This window comes from Oreochromis niloticus, unplaced genomic scaffold (genome assembly GCF_001858045.2).
Source record: "Oreochromis niloticus isolate F11D_XX unplaced genomic scaffold, O_niloticus_UMD_NMBU tig00007576_pilon, whole genome shotgun sequence".
Classification (NCBI taxonomy): Eukaryota; Metazoa; Chordata; class Actinopteri; order Cichliformes; family Cichlidae; genus Oreochromis; species Oreochromis niloticus.
In genome coordinates, this window is record NW_020328654.1 from 23,074 (window position 1) to 47,925 (window position 24,852).

Below are 24,852 nucleotides of genomic sequence, written 5' to 3' on the forward strand. Positions count from 1 at the left end.
TGCACATTCACTCCACACCCAAAGGTTTTTCAGTGTGATCCTGTCTCGACTTGTGCTATTCCAGCTCCAAACACTGTGTGTGTGTTTCACTCCACCCATCAGTATAGGAATTTGATAGATAAAATACCACACAAACTCAAACATGTTATATAAAACAGTGCAGAGAAATTGGGGGGAGTGAGAAAAACAATCTTGTCGGTATTTGGCTCAGCATTCAAGATTTTTATTTACCATTTGTGTACAGGACCAGCAGTCCATGCACGCTGGAATTCTTGTGCAGAGCTCTCCAGGTCAAGTTACATTTTTAAAAGGTAAAGAAAATCAAAACAGTTAAAAATAAAATAGAAATAAAGTATGGAAGACCACAAGAGCCACGCACACTGAAATAAAGAATTCTCTGCATAAATAATGAATTCAAGAATAAATAAATTCATTTTCGAATTCCACATTAAAACAATGAGTTTCAAAAATGTTTTTTTAAAAACACAATTTAAAATGGCGTTTCCACTCCTCATTTTAAAATCCATTTTCCTTTTCTGTTCACTAACGCGTGATATGCTCATTAATTAACATTTGGATTAGCATCTGGATTAGCAACTTCATTTTAAAAATCATGCTGCAATGCAAATTAGCCACACTGTGGGATGTAAGGAGCTCTCTGATTGGTCAGAGAGCTGGGCACTTTATGTTACGTGCACACTTTAGGTGCCACAGGGGAGAAGAATAACAGTGCTTGTGCCTGGGCATTTTGCTGGGGCTGTCTTTGACCTGAAAATGTCCAGCATATCACGCATATTGAGGAACATTGCCAGTGAGATGGAGCAGAGGGCAGAGACTATTTCGTCGATGTCGAAGAACTCTCATCTTCTGCGCTTGGCTTGGCAAGACGCTCTGTTGACTGTAAAATGTGTTCCATTTAGTCATGTAGATTTAGGCTAATGTCCATTGCTAAAATGTTCAGTACTTAACTAAAGTTTATAATCTTTGCCACATGCTGGCAATCTATGGCAGGAGCTCTAGCTAGCTATTAATGCAGCAAATATACCATGTCAGAACTACCATTGCACAACTTAAAAATAAACTGTAGACAGGCAGATGTCCATGCTGTTTCTGTATATATTATAGCTGTTGTCAGTTTCTTACAACATGACAAACAAAGCTCCGTTAGGGTCTATTCCCTCCTGTCAGCAGTCTTTCCAAGCTATCATCTGGTCTCTGATTGTCAGCTGCCCTTTCGCAGTGGTTACTGAATCACTCCAGAGTACTCAGTTAAAAGGGCTGATAATGGATTGCTTTAGATGGAGAGACTCTTGAGGGATGGCTGTTATGAGGAAAGGCAGCCCAGAAACTTTGCCAGCAGCACACATCGTTGTATGTGTCAACTTTCTGTCACGGCTGGGGCAGCAGTCGTGTAGTGGATGAATGAGGACCCAAAATGCAAGCAAGCAACTGGTGATGAGAGTGACGGAAACCTAAACTGGGAAAAAATAAAGAGCAAATTTGAAATTATCAGGAAACGGGGTGAAAGGCAGAGAGACGCAGACTAACGAATAGGACACCAAGAAACACAGACGAGCCGACAACAAACACAGACCGACACCCACTAAATATGCACACACAAGGTAATCGGGTAATCACACACAGGAGGGAAGAACACCTGATCCTAATACACATGATGACTGGAGGACACAAGCTGAACACAATGACAACAGACAGTGACCTTCAGAATAAAACAGGAAATCTAGAACACAAACCGGACACAAGGGGGGGATACAGAATACCAAAATCAGAGGAAAATAATCATAATAAACATAAAATGCTGGGTCAACGAATTTAGAATTAGAATTAGAATTCAATTTTATTGTCATTGCACATGTCACAGGTACAGGGCAACGAAATGCAGTTTGCATCCATCCAGAAGTGCTTTAGCCATGATATAGATATATTACAATATATATTAGCAATAATAGAGATGTGTAAGTATATTACAGAAATGGGTCTATTATGGTATGTTATAATGTACACGGTGTGAAGTATGTTATGAATATTCTATAACTATAAGTATGTACAGGCTGTAGTGAGTACAAGCTATGTACAGGCTATGAACAGGATATAAATATGAAATAAAAACTATACAGAAATCTGAGATATACAGCTATACAGAAATGTGAACTATGCAAGTTATAAACAGTTGTAGGATTAAAAATTATTGTATGTACAGAATGATTATTTACACAGAACTATACAGTAGTGCAGTTAGGATAAGTGAGATATGTGGATAATTTCTGCAGAGGCTATATAAAGTGCTAGTGGTTGTGAGTGGTGGTTCAGTCCATGTTATTATTGTGTGTTTGAGGGTACGGTTGTCCATTGTGACACTTTCAGTCTTTTACCCAGGCTTAGCTGCCATTTTCCTTCCTTGGTAAGGTTTAGGGATTAGACATCGATCTAGATTATCATTTTAAATTGGGACACATCATCAGGTGTTTCGGCCATTGTCACCATCATCCAAGGAGGCCCTGCCAGGGTTTATCAGGCCCTGGAGTGTGTCACTGGTTTATGTTAAATTGTTATTTCTCTTCTTCTTTCTTCTGTTTAGTTTCCTACAGTTTTTCTATTCACTGCAACTGAGAAATAATCAGAGGTGACTGACTATACTGCAGATATATATGTGATTATAATATATATTATATATATAATAATGATATATATATATACACACACACACACACACATATATATATATACATATATATATATATATATATATATATATATATATATATATATATATATCCTTAACTGATTCAAAAGACCAACTTTGCTGACAATGTCCAGTTGTGTAGTTTGGCACTGTTAACACGACGATCCCAAACTAGATTCTGCATGTGTACCATCAGCATGACTCTGTAAAGTGTAATGGTACTAAAAAGGTCTGACTGCAGTACATAGAAGAAGTGGAAAAGAGGGCTTTGCTATCCTACCCTGGAACACCACCAAGCCATTGGTTCAGATATGTGGATGACACCTGGGTGAAAATCAAATCTCAGGACGTACCACAATTCACGGATCACATTAACTCGGTGGACCAACACATCAAATTCACCAGGGAGGATATGAAAAGTGGCAGGTTAGCCTTCTTAGACTGTGAGATTTCCATCAGTAATGGGGGACATCTAAAAGCTGACGTGTAGCATAAACCTACACATACGGATCAGTATCTAAGGTTTGACTCTCATCATCCACTGGAGCACAAACTGGGTGTCATCAGGACGCTACAACACAGAGCAAACACCATCCCCACTGACACAGCGGCCAGGGAGGCAGAAGAACAGCACATCAAGAAGGCCCTGAGTAAATGTGGTTATCCCAGCTGGACTTTTGTCAAAGCGGGAAAGGCACCTAAAGAAAGCTCCAGCCGATCCAGGAGAGAAGGACAACCGCTGCCCAAGCGAAAACCTGTAGTGTTCCCATATGTGTCAGGAGTATCGGAACAGTTGAGACGCATTTTTTCTAAACACCGGGTCTCTGTGGCTTTTAAACCCCAAAACACGCTGCGTCAAAAACTGGTCCACCCCAAGGATCGGGTCCCCCGACACAAACAGAGTAACATAGTGTACGCGGTTAAGTGCCAGGAGGATTGCCAGGATTTATACATCGGGGAAACCAAACAACCTCTGGTGAAGCGGATGGCACAACACAGAAGAGCTACCTCGTCAGGCCAGGACTCTGCAGTCTATTTACACCTACAGGCCAGTGGACACTCTTTCAACGATGAAGATGTACACATCCTGGACAGGGAAGAACGCTGGTTTGAGTGCGGAGTCAAGGAGGCCATTTACGTGAAAAGGGAAAGACCATCTCTGAATGGAGGAGGGGGCCTAAAGGTACATCTGTCACCATGTTACAATGCTGTGATTGCAGCCATTCCCCAACTCTCTGTGAATGGGACTCATGGCCATTGATCAGTGTTCTTTGATCAGTGTTCTTTGATCAGTGGGTTTTGGTCGGTGATTGTTGATCAATGGTCATGGGAATTTGCATAATTATGATTAAGGAACTGACCTCACAGCCCATTGTTCCTTCAGTGGGCTGGTTTCAGTCATTATGCAAATGTACTGTTTATAAGATTGGGGAAACCTGCAGTCAGCTGAGACTGAAGAAGTCACCTGGATGAGTGACGAAACGTTTCTCCCACAAAACGCTACGGCCATATGAACAGATTCAACTTTTGGAGACCTGCAGTTTATACCTGTCACCCAGCGATTTTCAGTGAATTTTCTCTACATTAACACAATTTAGAGTTCTAGGGCGATCGTGGCTCAAGAGTTGGGAGGTCGCCTTGTAATCGGAAGGCTGCCGGTTTGAGCCCCGGCTTGGACAGTCTCGGTCGTTGTGTCCTTGGGCAAGACACTTCACCCGTTGCCTACTGGTGGTGGTCAGAGGGTTCGGCAGCCTCACCTCTGTCAGTGTGCCCCAGGGCAGCTGTGGCTACAATGTAGCGTGTGTATCACCAGCGTGTGAATGGGTGGATGACTGGATGTGTAAAGCACTTTGGGGTCCTTAAGGATGAGTAAAGAGCTATACAAATACAGGCCATTTACCATTTTAGAACAGAACAGTGATGATCATCAAATGTTCAAATCGATGATTCCTAAGTTTGTTGTTCCCCTTTTGTGTTGGTGAACTTGTTGTAGGGGTTATTCTGGCAGATTACGGCTCTGGTTGGAGGGAACATCGTCGCTTTGCTTTGATGACTTTGAGGAACTTTGGTTTGGGGAAGAACTCAATGGAGGACAGGATTCATGAAGAGATTACATTCACCGTCAGTACCCTGGAAAAGAGCATTGGTATATCAATTACATAGAATTGTCCATTGTGCTGTTGTTTCTGTTGTTCTTGTGTATTCCTTTGGTTTTTATAACTTACATTACGCCTCCCACAGGTAAAACCATGAGTCCTCAAGTTATGTTTCACAATGCAGCGTCCAACATCATCTGCCAGGTCCTGTTCGCTAGACGCTACGAGTATGACAACGCACTAATCAAAATGATTGTTCAGTGCTTCACTGAGAACTCCAAGATAGCCAATGGCCCGTGGGCTATGGTGAGTAAAACAGCATTCAGGTCTGATAAAATAAAAGAAATTACTTAATTATTGGAAATGCAGCGTCCTGTAACCATCTTCTGTTACAACTGAAGGATAAAGGAAAATAAACGATTGTCCTTCTTTGCAGCTGTACGACTCTTTTCCTTTAATTCGTTACTTACCACTGCCCTTCATGAAAGCCTTCAAGAATGCAGAGGTAACATTTAAAATCCCTTTAATTACATTGAAATACTCTGTGTATTACATCAATAATAAGAAAAGGTCAGTGCTAATACATTCATAGTTACTTGTGTTTTTTTAGACAGTTGAAAATCTTGTAAATGAGTTTATAAGAGAGCACAAGAAGACCCGAGGTCCCGGAGACCCACGGGACTTTGTTGACTGCTATCTGGATGAACTGGAGAAGGTGTGTGTGAAATGAGGAGTTTACTATCCCAGATATTCTAATATAGCAATTGATTACATTTAAAATAATTAGAAGAAATAGATTTTACATTAAGGAGACTACACATATGGCTGTGACCTTTTCACCCTGTAACAACAAAGTTGAATTTCCTTATTTACATACATCTTGAAATCATTCCTCTGATTCAGAGAGGCGATGATAGGTCTTCATTTTCAGAAGACTGGATCTGTCTGTACGCTTTAGACCTTCACTTTGCTGGCGCTGACACAACATCCAACACCCTACTTACTGGATTTCTTTACCTTATGAACTATCCGCACGTACAAGGTAAACCTGCACATTTTCTTTTTTTCTTTCAGTTCAACTTATATTTGTCCATTTAAAATTGGTTGCAATTACCTTTGTGTGCCACATGCCACTTATACAGTGGCTTGCAAAAGTATTCGGCCCCCTTTCCCACATTTTGTCACATTACAGCCACAAACATGAATCAATGTTATTGAAATTCCAGGTGAAAGACCAATACAAAGTGGTGTACACGTGAGAAGTGGAACGAAAATCATACATGATTCCAAACATTTTTTACAAATAAATAACTGCAAAGTGGGGTGTGTGTAATTATTCAGCCCCCTGAGTCAATACTTTGTAGAAACACCTTTTGCTGCAGTTACAGCTGCCAGTCTTTTAGGGTATGTCTCTACCAGATTTGCACATCTACGGACTGAAAGTCTTGCCCATTGTTCTTTGCAAAACAGCTCCAGCTCAGTCAGATTAGATGGACAGCGTTTGTGAACAGCAGTTTTCAGATCTTGCCACAGATTCTCGATTGGATTTAGATCTGGACTTTGACTGGGCCATTCTAACACATGGATATGATGCTGCCACCACCATATTTGACAGTGGGGATGGTGTGTTCAGAGTGATGTGCAGCGTTAGTTTTCCGCCACACATAGCGTTTTGCATTTTGGCCAAAAAGTTCCATTTTGGTCTCATCTGACCAGAGCACCTTCTTCCACATGTTTGCTGTGTCCCCCACATGGCTAGTGGCAAACTGCAAACGTGACTTCTTATGGTTTTCTGTTAACAATGGCTTTCTTCTTGCCACTCTTCCATAACACTAGAATTACTGAGCCTTTTTTCCCTGGTGCAAGTCCCTACTACTAGATTTACTGGCCTGCGCAGATTTGCGTAAATTCCCCCCGACCTTAACACCTCTTGGCACCCCGCTGAGATTTTCACAGGTCGTCAGCTCCATTGTTCTCCTGCTTTTGTTGTGCAAACACACCCTCCCCCAACCCCTAACCATGAGAGATTCAAGTTTTTCCTTCCCTGCAAGGCTGCTTTCCTTCCTTACCTGCCTGCATGCCTGTCCATAAACATATATACACAGAGTTGTACATATATTTATATATTTATATAGCCACACCTTATATAATATGCATAAAGTCTAGTTATACACACAGACACATCTATATCATATATACACACACACAGATATATATATATATATATACATACATATATATATATGTGTGTGTGTGTGTATATATATGATATAGATGTGTCTGTGTGTATAACTATGTATGTATATATATATATATATATATATATATATATAATATGTATATATGTGTATATATATAAAATGTTTGTATAGTGCACTTTCTATACCTTGCTCTGTCCACTTTTTTGCAATGACAATGCAGATTTTCCACTTGTGGGACAAATAAATGCAGATTTGCTGTGTGTGTGTGTGTGTGTGTGTGTGTGTGTGTGTGTGTGTGTGTGTGTGTGTGTGTGTGTGTATGTGTGTGTGTGTGTGTTTGTGCAACATTGGCATTTGTTTACTTAGATCCAAGGCAGGCCAAACCTCTGTGTTACAACCTACATACAAAAGACAGACATTCACAATATATGGGTACACAAGTCTGTTTTATTTCAAAGTGTTTCAAACTTTGAAACGAACCTTGGTAGGGAACAGCTGTTCCCTACCAACAGCTGTTCCCTACCAAGCATTTCTTGCAGCTGGCAACAACGGTCGTGCATTCAGTATAGTTGTGACTTCCGCAAAAAATGTGGTCAAAATCTCATGAGTAAGTTGAAGCATTTCTATCAGGCATTTCTGAAAGTTGTAACACAGAGGTTTGGCCTGCCTTGGATCTGAGCAACTCTGAGTGAGCAAATGCAAATGTGCCAGACCTCAAGGACAATGGGTGGTTTGCACAACAAAAGCTGTAGGAGAAACAAGCTGACGACCTGTGAAAATCTCAGCAGGGGTGCTTAACACCTCGGGACTTGCACCAGAAAATAAAAAAGCCAGTAATTCTAGGGGGTATTGGGTTTAGGGAAGTTACGCAAATTTGCGCAGGATAGTAAACCTAGTGAAAAAGGCCAACTTTGTGCAGTGCACGACTAATAGTTGTCCTATGGACGGATTCCCCCACCTGAGCTGTAGATCTCTGCAGCTCGTCCAGAGTCACCATGGGCCTCTTGGCTGCATTTCTGATCAGCGCTCTCCTTGTTCGGCCTGTGAGTTTTGGTGGACGGCCTTGTCTTGGTAGGTTTACAGTTGTGCCATACTCCTTCCATTTCTGAATGATGGCTTGAACAGTGCTCCGTGGGATGTTCAAGGCTTGGGAAATCTTTTTGTAGCCTAAGCCTGCTTTAAATTTCTCAATAACTTTATCCCTGACCTGTCTGGTGTGTTCTTTGGACTTCATGGTGTTGTTGCTCCCAATATTCTCTTAGACAACCTCTGAGGCCGTCACAGAGCAGCTGTATTTGTACTGACATTAGATTACACACAGGTGCGCTCAGACCAAAGGGGCTGAATAATTACACACAAACCACTTTGCAGTTATTTATTTGTAAAACTTGTTTGGACTCATGTATGATTTTCGTTCCACTTCTCACGTGTACACCACTTTGTATTGGTCTTTCACGTGGAATTCCAATAACATTGATTCATGTTTGTGGCTGTAATGTGACAAAATGTGGGAAAGTTTGAGGGAGCCGAATACTTTTGCAAGCCACTGTATGCTGTAGACTATGACAATTAATGGAAAGCAAATATTTTCAGCCAATTGCTAATTCACTGAATATATTTGGTATAATGTTGTTCTGTATCATTGCTTGTGGTGGCTGCAGTGTGTAGATGGTAATGTGTTGTCCTGCTCTGGCAGAACGGTGTCAGTGGGAGATAGACCGAGTGTTGGAAGGGAAAGACCGGGTCAGTTTTGAGGACAGACACCATATGCCCTATGTGCAGGTGCCATACAGGAAAGTTTTATTTACTATTGAACTTATTTTTAAGGTGCCCACCTGGTTCTGGGTGCACACATACATTCTGCTCCAAGCCAAAGCTTGAGAAATGTCTTGTCTTCATCCAGGCTGTGATTCACGAGATACAGAGAGTTGCCAACACTGTTCCTCTCAGTGTCTTCCACTGCACCACTAAAGACACAGAGCTGATGGGCTATTCCATTCCCAAGGTAAGGGCCAGCTGGTTAAATGGGTAGAGCAATAAAGCGACGAGCATCCTTAATGGTTTTGAGGTTGATTTTGTCCTCAGGGAACAATGATCATCGAGAATCTGACCTCAGTGCTCAGCGAGGAGGGACAGTGGAAATTCCGTCATGAATTCAACCCTGAAAACTTCCTTGATGACAAAGGAGAGTTTGTTAAACCAGAGGCCTTCATGCCTTTCTCTGCAGGTAGATGAGCATAAACACACTGAGTAACAGCACAGACATGGCCAGTTCAACTAATGTGTTTTTGATAATTTTGCGGTCTTTTTCGATGCCTCAGGTCCTCGGGTGTGTCTCGGGGAGGGTCTGGCTCGTATGGAGCTCTTCCTCATGATGGTGACTCTGCTGAGGAAGTTCAAGTTCATCTGGCCCGAGGACGCAGGAGAACCAGACTTCACTCCAGTCTATGGGGTCACTCTGACTCCCAAACCTTACCGCATGAAGAACCAACTCAGAACGCCACAGTGAGGCGGTGTGCAGATGGACATTAACTAGCAGTTAGTCCTAGTTGGAGGTTATCTGGGAAACTTTTATCCATTTCTTATTTCTACTGCATTGGTGAAATATGAAATAAACGTATGAAACTCACATTTGTTTTGTATATTTCACACGTTCCGCAGTTTGAATCAGGTTTTATTTTCAAGCTGTTCTTTATTTGTTAGCTCATGACTCCATAAATTAAAGATTGTTTCTGGCCCAACAAAACTTCAAACAAACATTTCACCTCAATCATTTTCTTAATGAAAAGCCAAATCAAATGTAACTAAGTTGTTTTTAAGCTTGGTCTATTTACAACAATATAACTGAGCTCTTGTCAGTTATAAGTCCTAGACCTTCTCACTGTGCCATAAAAGCTGATGATCATTAAAGGCCTCCAAACATTTCGCAAAGAATCTCTTAAAACTCAATATCAGACGCAAGATTATAAAATGATTATTTCAGACGTGAAACCTTGAACTCTCATTGAATCTACTGAAACCCTTATTTAAGAAATGCACATCCTCAACTTGATCCAGCTGCATCTCTTGGATTCTTAGACTTGCAACCTTTTACAGCCACGCTTTAGCGATAAAGTCCTCCCTGCAGTGCAGCACTTGCAAACATTAACAAGTTTCCTTTAGTCTTGATGTGATGGACTTCAGTAACTCTGCTACCCTTAATGTTTCCATAATGCTAGCAGCATTAGCAAGAGCAGCTAGGTGAGGATTTTGTTGCAAAGCAACTGTAATGTTTACCATTGCTCTGACTCATCTACCTTACAAAATCCTTGCAATAAAATGAGTTGGTTGCTCAGCAGCAGCTGGCCCTGTGCTACTTAGCTGATTACATAACGTGCTGTCTGTATAGAGTTCAGCACCTGTACAGCTCAATGAACCAACAGGCCTTTTACTCACACAAATGCAGTGTTTTCTTTTGTTCATTCAACATTTGTTCTTTATTACTTTGAAAACAGCAGACTGATATTTTAAAGCCATTAGAGTGATGATTGTACATGGATGCATTTTCATTTTATGATTGTTGTTCCATATCACAGCTTTGCAATCATTGTTGCCAGTGCTACATAAGAACCACACGTATGTTACAAATGTATAAAACACAGAATCAGGTCTTTTTATCTAAATCTTGTTTGCGCTTTGTCTCTTTGTATCTGAATATCAAAGTTTATTTAGTTTCTGATCTTATGTGAGGCTTTCTGCTGTTTGAGCATGTTCAGCTCGGTTTTTACCTGGAAATTCTGACTCCTTCACTCTTTTCTTTCAGATCAAGTCACAGCAAATTCTTGTAGATTAGTCAGTTTACCCAGTGTACTTCCACTTTCTTCTTCACATAGAAATGAGGACATTCGTATTGAAATTTGTTTTATAAACAATGGAAGAAAATGAAACACAGAAAATTGCCTGGCACTATGTGATATTTAAGGAAATCTGATACCGCTGTACAGTAGCCTGTCACTATTACGCTAAATGTGGTGGAGCAATGTGCTCTGTCTTTATCACGCTGTGTTTCACCTTTCACACAAATCTCAAGGTGTGTAGCTAGAAGAGGGCTGAGCTACATATTTAAATGTGGGTCTGCCAGCTACTCCTCTCATTTCAAGTCAATGCTGTGGAAGAGAGCCAAAGATCAGTAATAACTAATACTTTTTCACAGTGCAGTCCAAATCATCTCACCATGTTAGTTTCAATTGCACTGCTATGCCTCTGCCTTTTATTTCTTATTCTTCAACTCAAATCCAAGAGGCCGAAGAACTTCCCACCGGGACCCCCAGTCCTTCCCCTGGTGGGGAACACTTTGCAGTTGAGTTTGGAGAACCCCTTACAGGACTTTGAGAGGGTAAGAAAAAATGTTCAATAAAATAAAAATTTCTATAATATTTTTTATCCTATTGATGGATTGTTAGTTCTAAATGGGTCTAAATGTTCAGATACTAAAACATTAGTGTGCTTTTCCTGACTGTGCTGTCGAAGACAAAACCAATGCTTGTGGCTGTAAAAGGAAACACTTTTAAAATTCAAAGTTCTTACTAGAGATGGACCGATCGGTCCGATACTGACCTAAATTACTGGATCAGATATCGGTGAGAAATAAAAAATGTAATCCGATCCATTAAATATAAAAAAAAAAAAAACCACCTCAGAAAACTTGCGACATGGCGTAACTCGGCTCATAACAGTAGCGTCACCTGATAGAGCGGCTGCGTGTATTTGTAGCCTCGCTACCAAACCAGCTTTTCATCTCCGAGGAAGTTATCCCAGAGAAAAGTAAAGCAAGTGTGTAAGTTCATCTCTGAATGTTTGTAAAGCATTCCCATGTTGAGCTTAACGACCGATATATGGAGCGACTGCCCCTACCTCCCTCCCTTCCTGCTGCTACTTCAATCGTGAAACTGCTTAATGATCAGCTGTTCGGCTTTTCTGTCGCGAGTCCGTCTCTCTTCTTTGTTTTTGGCCCACTTTGCACCAGAAAGAGGAAACCAGCGGCTGAGCAACAGCAGCACGTTTAAGCTTGATAAGCTGTTGTTAGAATTTATTTAATATTACTTTCTAGACCAGGATCCTTTTCTATACAGCTGACGGCTGGTAACTGTGCAGGGGCGGATCTAGCAAAGTTTAGCCAGGGGGGCCGATAGGGCATTAACAGGGAAAAGGGGGCACAAAGACATACTTTTCTTTCTTATTATCATTTAAAATGTCTAGCTTTTAATAAATAATTATCTGAATCTTACACCCAAAGTTTTAATCTGATGTAAAATATATAGAAGTCCATTACTGTATATAGTAATTGTTAAGTCTAATATACCCTAGTAAGCTATAGTACTTTTTCCTTTGGGAAAGTACCATCTGTGCAGCCTGCAGTTGTGTTGAAGAAAGATGTTGAATCTATTTAATTATTCTTGAAAAATAATTTATTTCTGTGCATATTTTTCACCCTGCATCAAATTAAAGTTGATTACATCGATTAAGCATCATGAGGTGGAGGGTGGGGGGTGGTTCCCTTTTTTTTTTTTTTTTTGCTGGGAGTTTGCAACCCTGTTAGTTAGGTTGCTTAATATTTCAGCTAAGTACTCTTTAAAATACCAGAATAGGGAGGATAGACTAGGTTTACGTTTATTAGATTGATCAGTGTTGCTGAACTATGAAATATTTTGGGTGCAGTGTATTTTTTTACACACAGGTATAACAGAATAGCTTTAGTGTTGTTGTTTATTTAAACTTGAGTATGAACTTATACAAAATGCAGCAAGATATTAAAAAAAACTGTTTTATTGATTAAAAAACACACTATATCGGATTCATATCGGTATCGGCAGATATCCAAATTTATGATATCGGTATCGGTATCGGACATAAAAAAGTGGTATCGTGCCATCTCTAGTTCTTACACTATAGTGAGCTCCTTATGTGATTACAAGATAGTTTAGCATAGTTTAAACCCCCTGCAACCATCACTGTATATAGATCAATCTTCAGCTTATCGTTTAAGAAATGTTATGTGACAGTGCTACATGAGAAAAGAACCACATGCATCTCTACAAATGAGACACACTCTGCTCCGTTTTTAAAACTGACCAACATCAAATGTGAGTGAAACACTGAAATCCTTTGGTCTCATCACTGCTAACGTTTGCTTATACTGCATTCGTTTTTTGTTTCCCTGCAGGTCATCAAACTACAGAGACAAATGTGTCTTTAACAAATGCATATGGTATGCTCTGCAAGCGTAAAGTAATATTTACTAATATGTGCAGTGTGTAATGCGTGCTTCTATCCACACACAAATACAAAGCAATTTTACACCAGGTCAAACTATTTTACAAATGTGTTTGCCCAGACCTGAATAAATACAGATGTATATTAACTGATTTATAACTTCATTTATTAATTCCAGCTTCAGGAATTGGACAACGCTCTCCTTCAGAAAGCTGTTTGTGCATACACATATTTCTAAAACTACACGTTGCTTCACTCCCACTTGCTTAGAAAACATGAAATGCACGTGCACGAATCATCTGATCAGTCACGTGGTCAGGTGGAGTCTTGAGACAAATTTCACGCTGCCAACTTTGCACAGATCCACAAATGCAAGCTGCGTTCATGTCCCACTGTAAACACGTGGGCTTCCTCTGTATGCCTCCATGAAATGTTCAGGATTAGTGCATTTGATGCTTATTTCTCTCCACAGAAAACAACACATAACTGAAATTACTGGACAAAAATTTCAAAATCTGATATGTCATTTTGTTCCCTCCCAGCTGAGGAAGTCTTATGGAGATGTCTACAGTATTTTCATCGGCCGTAAACCAGCTGTAGTCATCAATGGGCTGAAGGCCGTAAAGGAGGCGATGGTGACTAAGGCTGTTGATTTTGCTGGACGACCCCAAGACTTGTTTGTTAATGATTTCACCAAGAGTAAAGGTAGAAGAGACGTTATCTATCACATGATACGTTGTGTTCACACACATTTTACCATCAGTTCCTAAAACAAAAAATTAAATAAAACAAAACAAACAAAAAATCCAGTAATACATGAGCATATACTAGATTCTGTGGCTTAAAGTTTTAGTGTATTATTATTTACTGCATGCATGAGGGAAAACACCCAGTTTGAGATAAGCATGCTGGGACAACATGGGTTAGGAAATTCACCTTTTGCTGGTATCTCTTTGTAGAATACTCCTCTTCATCACAACGGTGCAGCACACATGCTGGACCATGTGAACAATCCATGTAAACAGAGTTCTATTAATGAATGTGGAACATAATAAAAGATGACACAGTCCAGAAAGTAAATGATCTCATTTCCCTTTGTGCTGATAAATCTGTTTTAGGAGTAATTTTGGTCGATTATGGCTCTAATTGGAGGGAACATCGTCGCTTTTCTTTGATGACTTTGAGGAACTTTGGTCTGGGGAAGAACTCGATGGAGGACAGGATTCATGAAGAGATAAAATACATCGTTAGAACCTTGGAAGACAGTGTTGGTAGGTCCGTCTGTGACCACAACGACATTGCATTCGCTGTTGTTTCCTTTGCATTCTTGTAAAATTTTGTTCTGTTGAATAATCTCTTCTACAGGTAAAACCATGAGTCCTCAAGTTATGTTTCACAATGCGGCTTCCAACATCATCTGCCAGGTCCTGTTTTCTACACGCTACGAGTATGATGATGCGCTAATCAAACAGATTGTTCAGTGCTTCACTGAGAATATCAAGATGGCCAATGGACCGTGGGCTATGGTGAGGAAAAGCATGTTTCCCATGTAATAGTACTTACTTAGGAATCCTGTCATGGCTGAAGTTTTATGGCGACAATTCCACTGATAACAAAACTAAGCTCTGTGTGTACACATTTATACATTTATGTCTGTGAAGGTTCTCAGTCATCCAGGTCATCGTAGTCAAAGGAGTTTGCAAAGAAAAAGCGTCTGGACTTCTTTAAGTTGCTTGATACATTTACTATAGTCACCGTGTACCTTTGGTATGTTTGCACGCTAACCTTAGAAGTAGCACTGAACAAAAGAAAAAAACGTGATTTCCCCCCCACACACACAATCCCATTTAACTCTCGTATCTTTCGTTTCAGCTCTATGACACTTTCCCCATAATTCGTAACCTGCCACTGCCCTTCCAAAAGGCCTTTGAGAATATAGAGGTAATTCAATTTTCACTTTACCAGCAGGAAGAAGTAAATTTGTTCAAACTGTCAGTGACTACTTTTTCTTTTTAGACTTTAAAGAAAATTGCAATTGGTTTGATCAATGAGCACAAGAAGACCAGAGTACCTGGAGAGCCACGAGATTTTATTGACTGCTATCTGGATGAACTGGAGAAGGTGAGTGAGTGTGAAAAGAATCACATCTCCTCTATTTTCAGTATACAAAATATAAAAATGATTTGAGTTTATTCAACCTGCACTTTTGCAAAAGGAGATATTTGAATAGTTTTAGTTCACAAGATGGTTAAAAATGTTTAAAATTATTTTGTTTTAAATGTAAAGACCTGAAGGCATTTCTATCATATTCATTATTTCCCTCTTTTTAGCGAAGCAATGATAGGTCTTCATTCTCAGAGGAGAAGCTCATTATGAATGCTTTAGATCTTCACCTTGCTGGGACTGACACCACCTCCAACACCCTCCTTACTGCTTTCCTTTACCTTATGAACTACCCACACATACAAGGTAAACCTGCACCAGTGTGTGAATGGGTGGATGACTGAATGTGTAAAGCACTTTGGGGTCCTAAGGGACTAGTAAAGCGCTATACAAATACAGGCCATTGACCATTTTACCATGTAAATAAGACATATTATGGTTATTTGTCATTGGTGTCTGTGGTCCTGCTCGAGGTTTTCCAGGTGTTCACTTGTACTTTAACCTTCACATTATACAATCTAGCCTGAGCCACACCCGAGCAGCAAAAGGGGCCATGCCCGTCCCACATGTTCACGACTTTTAGCTGTGTGGCTTTTGTTACACAGTTACACGAACAACCATTATTACTATGACCCAGCATTCTATATTCTATATGCTCGTTATATTAACTTAACATAGGAGAGACAAACTTAACTGAATTCATCTCATATTAAAGGTTGAAGACAAATTGAATGAATGCAGAAGGTTCCATCTCTTCAGGCCTAATGCTGTAGTGTTACATTACTTGTGTGTAGTCTGCCTTCGTCTCACCTACAGATATCTGAAATGTGGAATTTAATGTGTGGTGTTATCCCTCCTGCACAGAAAGATGTCAGCAGGAGATAGACGACGTGTTGGGAGGGAAGTATCGGGCCAGTTTTGAGGACAGACACAAGATGCCTTACACACAGGTACTGTGTATCAGACAGATTTCTACTTATAATTGCCTTTTTATATGGCAGGCATTGTTAAACAGAATAGCAAGTCCTACAGGTAATCATAAAAAGAGAACACACAAATGCACAATAAGACAATGGCTCCAGGACAAGCAGTAGGTGGAAAACAGAATAAATATCAGCCTGAATCTCCTCATTTCTCAAAACAGTTTATGTTGGTTTATATTGGCAACAGACCCAAAAACTCAGACCAGTTTTGGTCATCATTAATAACATTAGGTGATGCATTTAAACAGCTTCTTTTCAGGAAATCCACCCAACCGTGGAGCCTCCATTGTTGTAGAAAGAACTGGTTTGACTGGAACTGGTCTACTCATAATAAAAAGAGCGTTTCATGTCGAAATCATATTGCAGAATCATCATGACCTTTTTCCACACTGTGAACTATGATGTTTGAACGTTTTCATTAGACATGAAACACAAACGTGTTTTACCTTAATGCATAAAATCCAGTAAGGCTGCTGTGTGATGACGTTGACAAAGGAGTTTTATGTTTCCACATCAGGTAACTGTTTATTTAAAGCAGAACATTAGACTGATGGTCCACAGCAGTGTCAGCTAGCAGGGAGAGTAACCTCTCTGTCGTCGTGCGCTGTCACAAACATTGAGTGTCAGGTTCATGCTCCAGAATATTTAGAAAGTCTAACATGGTAAATGGGCTAGTTCTTATATAGCGTGGAGCACCACATGCCACATCCACCCTTTCACACTTTTTCCTATTGTTTTACGTGCTTTCTCATTAACATTCACACAAACTGCTCTACCTGCTGAGCCACAGGAAACCCACTGATTTTATAAGAAACATACGCGCTCAGCCAACAGGGTCATGTTCGCCTACTTTGAAAGAATTATATTGTAATTTAAAAGCTTGTTTTGCATAATGTCCTGGTTACAGACTGCAGTTAGGAAGTACCAGGAAAGGTAGGAAGGATGTTAGGAACACCCTTTCCCTAACAAACCCCTGGCTTACAAACACAATAAAATGCAGCTCTGGCTGCATGGAGGGCTTGCACATCTGAACATGTGGGTTACACCTAACAATCATGTGATGGCAGGAGTGTTTCATCACATGACTGTGAAGATTAGATAGGATTGGATTTCCTGGCACTGCCAAAGGCATGTGATAGTCCACGTGACCCTGTTACATCAGCTGAAATGATCTCATCAATACTGCATCCTGTCTGTGGCTTATAGGGAGGTCCCCACGTCTGCAGCCTCAAATTTCTGTTGTGTTTTTATGTCAAAGTACTTAAAAATTGCTCAGAGTCAGATAAGCACAGAAAATGTCTTGTCTTCATCCAGGCTGTGATTCACGAGATACAGAGAGTTGCCAACACTGTTCCTCTCAGTGTCTTCCACTGCACCACTAAAGACACAGAGCTGATGGGCTATTCCATTCCCAAGGTAAGGGCCAGCTGGTTAAATAGGTAGAGGCAATAAAGTGACGAGCATCCTTAATGGTTTTGAGGTTGATTTCGTCCTCAGGGAACAATGATCATCGAGAATCTGACCTCAGTGCTCAGCGAGGAGGGACAGTGGAAATTCCCTCATGAATTCAACCCTGAAAACTTCCTTGATGACAAAGGAGAGTTTGTTAAACCAGAGGCCTTCATGCCTTTCTCTGCAGGTAGATGAGCATAAACACACTGAGTAACAGCACAGACATGGGCAGTTCAACTAATGTGTTTTTGATAATTTTGCGGTCTTTTTCGATGCCTCAGGTCCTCGGGTGTGTCTCGGGGAGGGTCTGGCTCGTATGGAGCTCTTCCTCATGATGGTGACTCTGCTGAGGAAGTTCAAGTTCATCTGGCCCGAGGACGCAGGAGAACCAGACTTCACTCCAGTCTTTGGAGCCACTTTGACTCCCAGCCCTTATCGCATGAAGGTCCAACTCAGGACCGCGCACTGAAGTGGCGTGCACAGGTGGAAGATGCAGAAAGAAAAAGTGCCACTTTGTTTTGAAAACCTATTTAATTAGGAATGCTGTACTTTTGCAGTAGTTTCAATAGCTTTAACTGGTTCTACTGGGAAAATTCCCCTGAGATGTTTTTAACATAATGATTCTCAAACTGTGGGACATGGAGCCTCTGCAGGTGGGGCGTGGATGACGAGGGGAATGATGAGAAAAAAGATAAGTTGATTAGTATCTGTTGAGTGGTATTTATTGAAACTCAGCTGATTAGATGAAAATGGTGGTGGAGTGAGACGTGCTTTGGGCTTCTGTCTAGTGTATTAAAACACTAGACAGTCTCTAATAAATATGCCAAACTCATACTTGTCTTAATCCTTTTTAAATCACTTTTGCAAACATTTTGCTTTGGAGCTCCTTGATATTAGATATTATTCATAACTCTTGACTTACTCTGAGTCAGTATAAATGGAAGCATCACTGAGGCTACGAACAACTCCGAATGCTACAGTCACTTACATTATTCCTCTTTCCATTAAAAAGGTGCAACTCTAAAAACACTTTAAAAAACAATGAATGATAACCAACAGCAGGTGATGGAGGTATGCTTTGGAGACCTGTCATCAAAGCATGCAAATTAAATGTGTACCAGCTGCTGCAGCATGGGTGCTATTGTTGTTGTTGTTGTTGTTAAGTGTGTGCAACAGTGTTGTCACAGCAAAACGTTGTCCTTTAGACGTCTCATGTAGCAGAAAAAATGAGTGAAACTTTTCTCCTTTGGCCTTACTGTCTTTGAACAGGTTTTGTCAACACAACCACTCAAGATGTGTTGAAAACTTTACACACGAGGGGAACACACCAGTCTTCTGTCTTTTGTTTACTAGCACAAGTTAAAAAGAAATAATCATGTCACTGTGCGACTGACCGTCAGAGCCAGACTTTGGCCGTTTAGCACAACTGTTACTGTTCAAAAAACAGTTTGAAGTAATAACGTAAAATACATTTATTACAGTCATTCCTTGAACTGCACTGTGGCCGCTAAAGTGATTCTTCTTCAGTTTTCAAGATGGCGCCAGTGTTCACGGCGGGCCGTCTCTTCGACTTCTGTTTGCTGTTCGTTATTTGTTCTTTTTTGTGTTGTCCTGGTGTCTACACGCTTTTCACATATGATCGTCAAACTCTTCTGAATCTTAGGCCTTTGCATCACCAAACACCTGATCTGAAGTGGAATTCAGAAAATTTACCCTCGCTACCTACGCCGCTTACCTTTTTCTCCTCCACACAAGAAGCGATCTAGGAGACGGGGTAAACGAGGTGTTCTCCGTGTTCGCATCAAGGCTTTTCGAAATCCTCATAATGTGGCTACTTGCAGTGCTTTCATGGACACCCTACCACCTTCCCGTGCTCACTGGGATCACTCAAGCCACAGATTGTTCTGTCATCGCTGGATTCGCCCTGTTGGACCTCATGCTCCCGTGGACCTGCCAGCTGAGCCTCCACCCTTTCGGAGTTGGGTACGGTCTTCCAGAGCCGGTGTGAACCACAGCAACCTTCGCCACCTGAGATATGTTCCAGCCAGCAAAAATGTGACCCCCCCCCCTCCAGATGGCCCTGCTAAACACAAGATCACTGGCAAATAAAACTTTTGTCCTAAACTACTTTTTTCTCTCATCGGCGTTGGATTACTTTTTCCTGACGGAAACCTGGCTTCATCCCGGTGAGTTCTTCTGCTTCTCGTAGCTTCTCCCTTCTGACTGTGCTTTTATTAGCTTCACCCGAATTTGTGGCAGAGGTGGACGGCTAGCCTCGGTTTTTGGAAAAAGATTTCGATGCTGGCAACTGCCTCCTGTCTTGTACCCCAGCTTTGAGGTGAAGATATTGGAGCTAAACTCTGTCCCCTCAATTCTTTGTGCTGTGGTGTACCGTCCTCTGAAATTCAATAAGGATTTTAACGTTGAATTTACTGACTTACGAGGAAGGTGATCGTATTCTAATTGTTGGCGATTTCAACATCCATGTTTGCTGTGAGACTGGACCACTAGTCAAATACTTCCTTACCCTTATCAACACTTTTAATCTCACTCAATGGGTTAGAAAACCAACCCACATAAAAGGACATATGCTTGATCTGGTATTGTCGAATGGCTTAGTTATTTCCATTACAGATATCAAGGACTCTGGAATTTCAGATAATTTTCCGGTCATGTTCGATGTTTCAGTGTGTAATGTGGAGCTGAGACCACTGCTCATTTCCCCGCTGCTTTTATCAACTCGGTCCTTTGTTATGCTAACAGTAATAATGATCTTTCGGTTGATGAGCTCACTAATCTGCTTATCTCAGCTTGCTCCTCTATTCTCGATACCGTGGCTCCTCTAAGGACTAAGCGCACTAAACTGTTACATCAACCCTAGTTGAACGAAACTACATGCGCTCTCAGACGCGAATGCCGTCACACTGAGAGAAAATGGAAAAAGCACAAACTTCAGGTCTCTTTTGACATCCTACAAAATTGTTTATCAAAATATCAAAAGACTGTTAAATCTGCCAAGTCTGCCTTCCTGTCAGGTATAATTGCAAAAAACAGTCACAAGCCTCGAGTCCTTTTTCAAATCTTTAACTCTATGATTAACCCTGATGTCATTACTCGTAGAGATGCTTAACCTGCACTCTGTGATAACTTCCTCCAGTATTTCACTGATAAAATCTCAGCCCTAAGGCCTCCATTTTTGCCTACATTGGCTGACCAAGTTCCTGCTTCTCAAGTTCAGATTGTTTTTCAGCAGTTTGAGTGTCTTTCTCCACCTTAAAGGAGATAATTGGTCACCTTAGAATTTCTCACTCCCCACATGATATTCTTCCCTCCTGCATCTTCAAGGAAGCTTTGAACACCATTGGGCCTGAACGCATCACTGTCATCAGGTTGTGTGCCGATTGCCTTGAAACATGCTGTTGTTATTATTACTTGACCCTAGTGCTCTCTCCAGTTACAGGCCAATTTCCAAACTCCCTTTTATGTCTAAAATTTTGGAAAAAGTAGTTATTAAGCAACTTCAGTCCTTCTTAGACGCTAACAATATTGGTAAGTGGTAAGTAATAAGTTCCAGTCTGGTTTTAAGGCTCGCCACAGTACAGAAACGGCTTTAGTAAGTTTTTAATGATTTACTTTTAACTGGCGACTCAGGCTGCTCTGTGGTGTTGGTTTTACTGTATTTGACCTCTGCATTCAATACGGTTGATCACATTTTATTATGGAGGCTGGAGCATGTTGTTGGTCTCAAAGATTTAAATCATGTCTTTCAGAGAGGACTTGCTATGGGCCAGTACTCTTCTTCTTCTGCCCCTTTGGCTATCACAAAACATTCTCACTTTGAATGAAAATAAAACTGAAGTAATTGTCTTTGACAGTCATACCCCTCTGGGTCAGTTCATAGACACCCTTGGTCTTCTTGCCAGCTTCTCTCTCACACGTTGAGAAACCTTGGAGTGTTTTTGGATAGCTGTTGAGAGAAAACTCAGGAGGCAAGAAACACAGACTCAGCGATATTGCATGTACATGGACGAATGTCCCAACACAGCCTCACACAGTGACGTGTATGAGACGAGTCACGGAGGATTCGTGCCGGAGCATCAGCTTGCTCTTTATTATATAGTCAGTTCTTACATAGCATATTTCAGGGCGCCACCCCTTGTGAGTACGGAAACAACTCCTTACAAGGCACTGGAGTGATAACCATAAAACATATATGTTCAACTGTCACAACAGGAACTGGTCAAGCTTATCTCAGTAAACTCAGCAAAGGGTGAGGCTTCCTATAGCAGCTTCCTCATGCAAGCTTTGTCAGCAAACACAGTATATGCAAGAGTTTAAATGAGGCTAAACAACTAGGGATTTTTAACTACAATAAAGCATAATACATATAAAAATTCTTTAACAATAGCTCTCTTAAATTGGACAAGCCAGTGTCCTCAGTAGTAAAAACTACCTTTTATCAGTTGCGTTTGATATCAAAGGCACTTATATTCCTTTAAAAGTACTTGAAAAACGTATTCATGCATTTATCACCTGTAGACTGGACTATTGTAACTCTCTATACCTGGGCCTCCAACAATCCTCCCTCTACCGCTTGCAGTTAGTTCAAAATGCTGCTGCACGCTTTCTAACAGTATGATGATAGTATGATCATATCACCCCAGTTCTGGCTAATTTGCACTGGCTCCCCCTTAGAGCAACCTAGACCCCGGCTGAAGTCCAGAGGTGCTCGGGCCGTTGCAATTGCAGCACCTACACTCTGGAATAGTCTTCCTGCTTCTATTCGCACTTCTGAGTCTATACTTCTTTTAGATCGCATCTTAAAACTCATTTTTTTACTTTGGCTTTTGCATCAAATTAGTTTCAACTGTCATCAGGCCTGTTTTATGTCTGTCACCTTTGATGTTTGTTGGTGTGTTTGTTGTTTGTTTGTTAACTTTTAATCTCTTGCTGTTTTTTGCTGATTGTTAAGCACTTTGATCAACCCTGTTGTTTGTAAATGAATAAACCTGGACCTGATCCTGATTCCTGACTGCTGAATCGTGTAGTTTTATAAATGAACTAAATTATTAATGAATATTCCAAAATATTACTGTACAATATAAAGCACCTTGAGGTGATTATTGTTGTGATTTGGCGCTATATAAATAAAATTGAATTGAATTGTAAAATATCTGGTGCATTTTTATGCAGGTGTGGATTACTTAGCAACAGTGCCTACTTTTTTAATGTGATTTCCTAATATGTTGCTGGCATAAACCAGACTCACTTCACATTTGGCATGTATCCAGTGAATACGGTGAGTCAGTTCTTTGGCAGTTCTGTGCCTTCGTTTCTTTATAAGCCAATATTTGCAAAGATTATTTTCCATATGGGTGAAAGGGCTTATGTTATATAATCGATTGCATATTGATAAGATGTTTGATCCTTAGTAGTCTGCAAAGACTCTGTGTGCCTCCCAGAGCACTCTGGCATGCACACACACCCTAAGGTCATGAGAGAGCTCATACCTTCTTTTACTGATTTATACTATGGGAGGACACCTACTCTGTATCTGTTTAAGTATAAGTGCTGAAGATATATTTGTTAGTTTAAAAATGTGTAGGTAGAATGTAGAATTATTGTAGAGACACTGACACTGCCCTGGATATAAATAAAGGCCTGACTGAGTAGATCTTAGGAGACCCTCCCCCAGTTTGAACTGTGAAAGTAAGACAAAGAGGAGTTAATGCTGAGTGGAAATTCCCCAGAGGATACCTGGGTGGGGGTCTCAACATTTGTAACTGGATAACTGTGGTTTGGAAGGGAGATGGACTTTTATGACCCCCAGGAAGTCACGTACACAGAGACACATGCACATAGTGCTTTAACTGTTACGCACACACATCCACACGCACACTCACTCACGTGCACTCACACATAAACACAGGGACGCGCACACACAGGCACTCACGTGCTCGTGCATACACACACAGACACACAGAGTTTGCAGCACACCATGGGGGATTTATGATGGGGTCGCCTCTATAAAGCTGGCTGTGACTAACAAAGGGGTGAAGATTTTTGCAGAGGGACACCAGCCTCGTCTTCCCTTCTAGAAGAATGTATGCTTAAATAAAGATAAATAAAGTTTTTGTAAAAATGACTACTGGGTCTGGTGCCATCTCTGGATGCCCGAGGAATAAAAAGAACCGGGGTAAAACTGATTTCCCAACAGTGCCTGCTTTAGCAAAAAGGGAAGTTTGAAGCCTAATCTTGAAAGTAGAGATAGTGTCTGTCTCCCGAATCCAAACTGGAAGCTGGTTCCACAGAAGAGGGGCCTGAAAACTGAAGGCTCTGTCATGGTCCTGAGGCTGCCGACTCAGTGTTTTGTGTTTCTTTATGCTTTTGTTTATTCTGATTATGTTTTCCATTGTGATTAGCCATTTCTTAGGTTTCTGTTCTGTGCCTGCCCTGGTCCGACTACTGTGTTCTGTCTGTCTATGGTGTCACACTGTCTGCTTGTGAATCTGTCTGTTTAGTTCAGTGTCTTGTCTGGTTCTCTGTCTGAGTTTCTCCTTCTCATGTGAGTGTGTTCTGTTCAGGGGAAGCCCTGTCCCGTCTGCTCTGATTTCTCCCAGGTGTGTTGCCGTCCTGTCTCTCATCCCCCGATTACTGCTGTGTGTGATTAAGCCCTGTGTGTTCTCCTGCCTGTTGCCGATTCGTCGTTCCACGGTATTCAGTTCCTCTGTCTGTGTCTCTCTGCCCCGCACCCTGTTTCTTATGCTCACAGGTTTGTCATTTTGTTTTCCCAGTTTAGGTTCCTGCAGTCATTTGTCATTCCTCACTGCCTGTTCTGTCACTGCCACTTCTGTAAATAAACGTCACTCTCATCACCAGCCAACTGCCTGCATTCTGGGTCCTTTTCCTCCTTCGCCACACGACTCGCCCTGGCAGCCGTGACATGCTCTCCCTCCCATTCTACTTTTAAATACTCTAGGAACAACAAGTAAGCCTGCAGT

At 41.0% G+C, this 24,852-nt stretch overlaps 2 protein-coding genes across 3 annotated transcripts; both read left to right on the top strand.

Annotated features, from left to right (window-relative positions):
• Nucleotides 1-4,569: 4,569 nt before the first annotated feature.
• Nucleotides 4,570-9,630, top strand: LOC100699259 (cytochrome P450 2D15-like). The gene is made up of 10 exons (XM_019355868.1): nt 4,570-4,573; nt 4,698-4,850; nt 4,946-5,106; nt 5,237-5,305; nt 5,411-5,515; nt 5,704-5,842; nt 8,698-8,783; nt 8,905-9,006; nt 9,087-9,228; nt 9,323-9,630. Exons 1-10 carry the CDS (start codon nt 4,570-4,572, stop codon nt 9,508-9,510), a joined length of 1,149 nt encoding a protein of 382 aa, XP_019211413.1. The 3' UTR covers nt 9,511-9,630.
• Nucleotides 9,631-11,123: 1,493 nt separating this feature from the next.
• LOC100699535 (cytochrome P450 2J6-like) lies at nt 11,124-22,876 on the top strand. Of its 2 annotated transcripts, XM_003460039.5 has the most exons (11): nt 11,124-11,376; nt 13,796-13,958; nt 14,372-14,524; nt 14,619-14,779; nt 15,126-15,194; nt 15,270-15,374; nt 15,584-15,722; nt 16,281-16,366; nt 17,714-17,815; nt 17,897-18,038; nt 18,133-22,876. In XM_003460039.5, exons 1-11 carry the CDS (start codon nt 11,215-11,217, stop codon nt 18,318-18,320), a joined length of 1,470 nt encoding a protein of 489 aa, XP_003460087.3. In that variant the 5' UTR covers nt 11,124-11,214; the 3' UTR covers nt 18,321-22,876. The 2 variants fall into 2 exon arrangements, with proteins under 2 accessions (XP_003460087.3, XP_025760704.1); XM_025904919.1 differs by lacking the exons at nt 11,124-11,376; nt 13,796-13,958 and adding an exon at nt 14,199-14,270.
• Nucleotides 22,877-24,852: the final 1,976 nt, after the last annotated feature.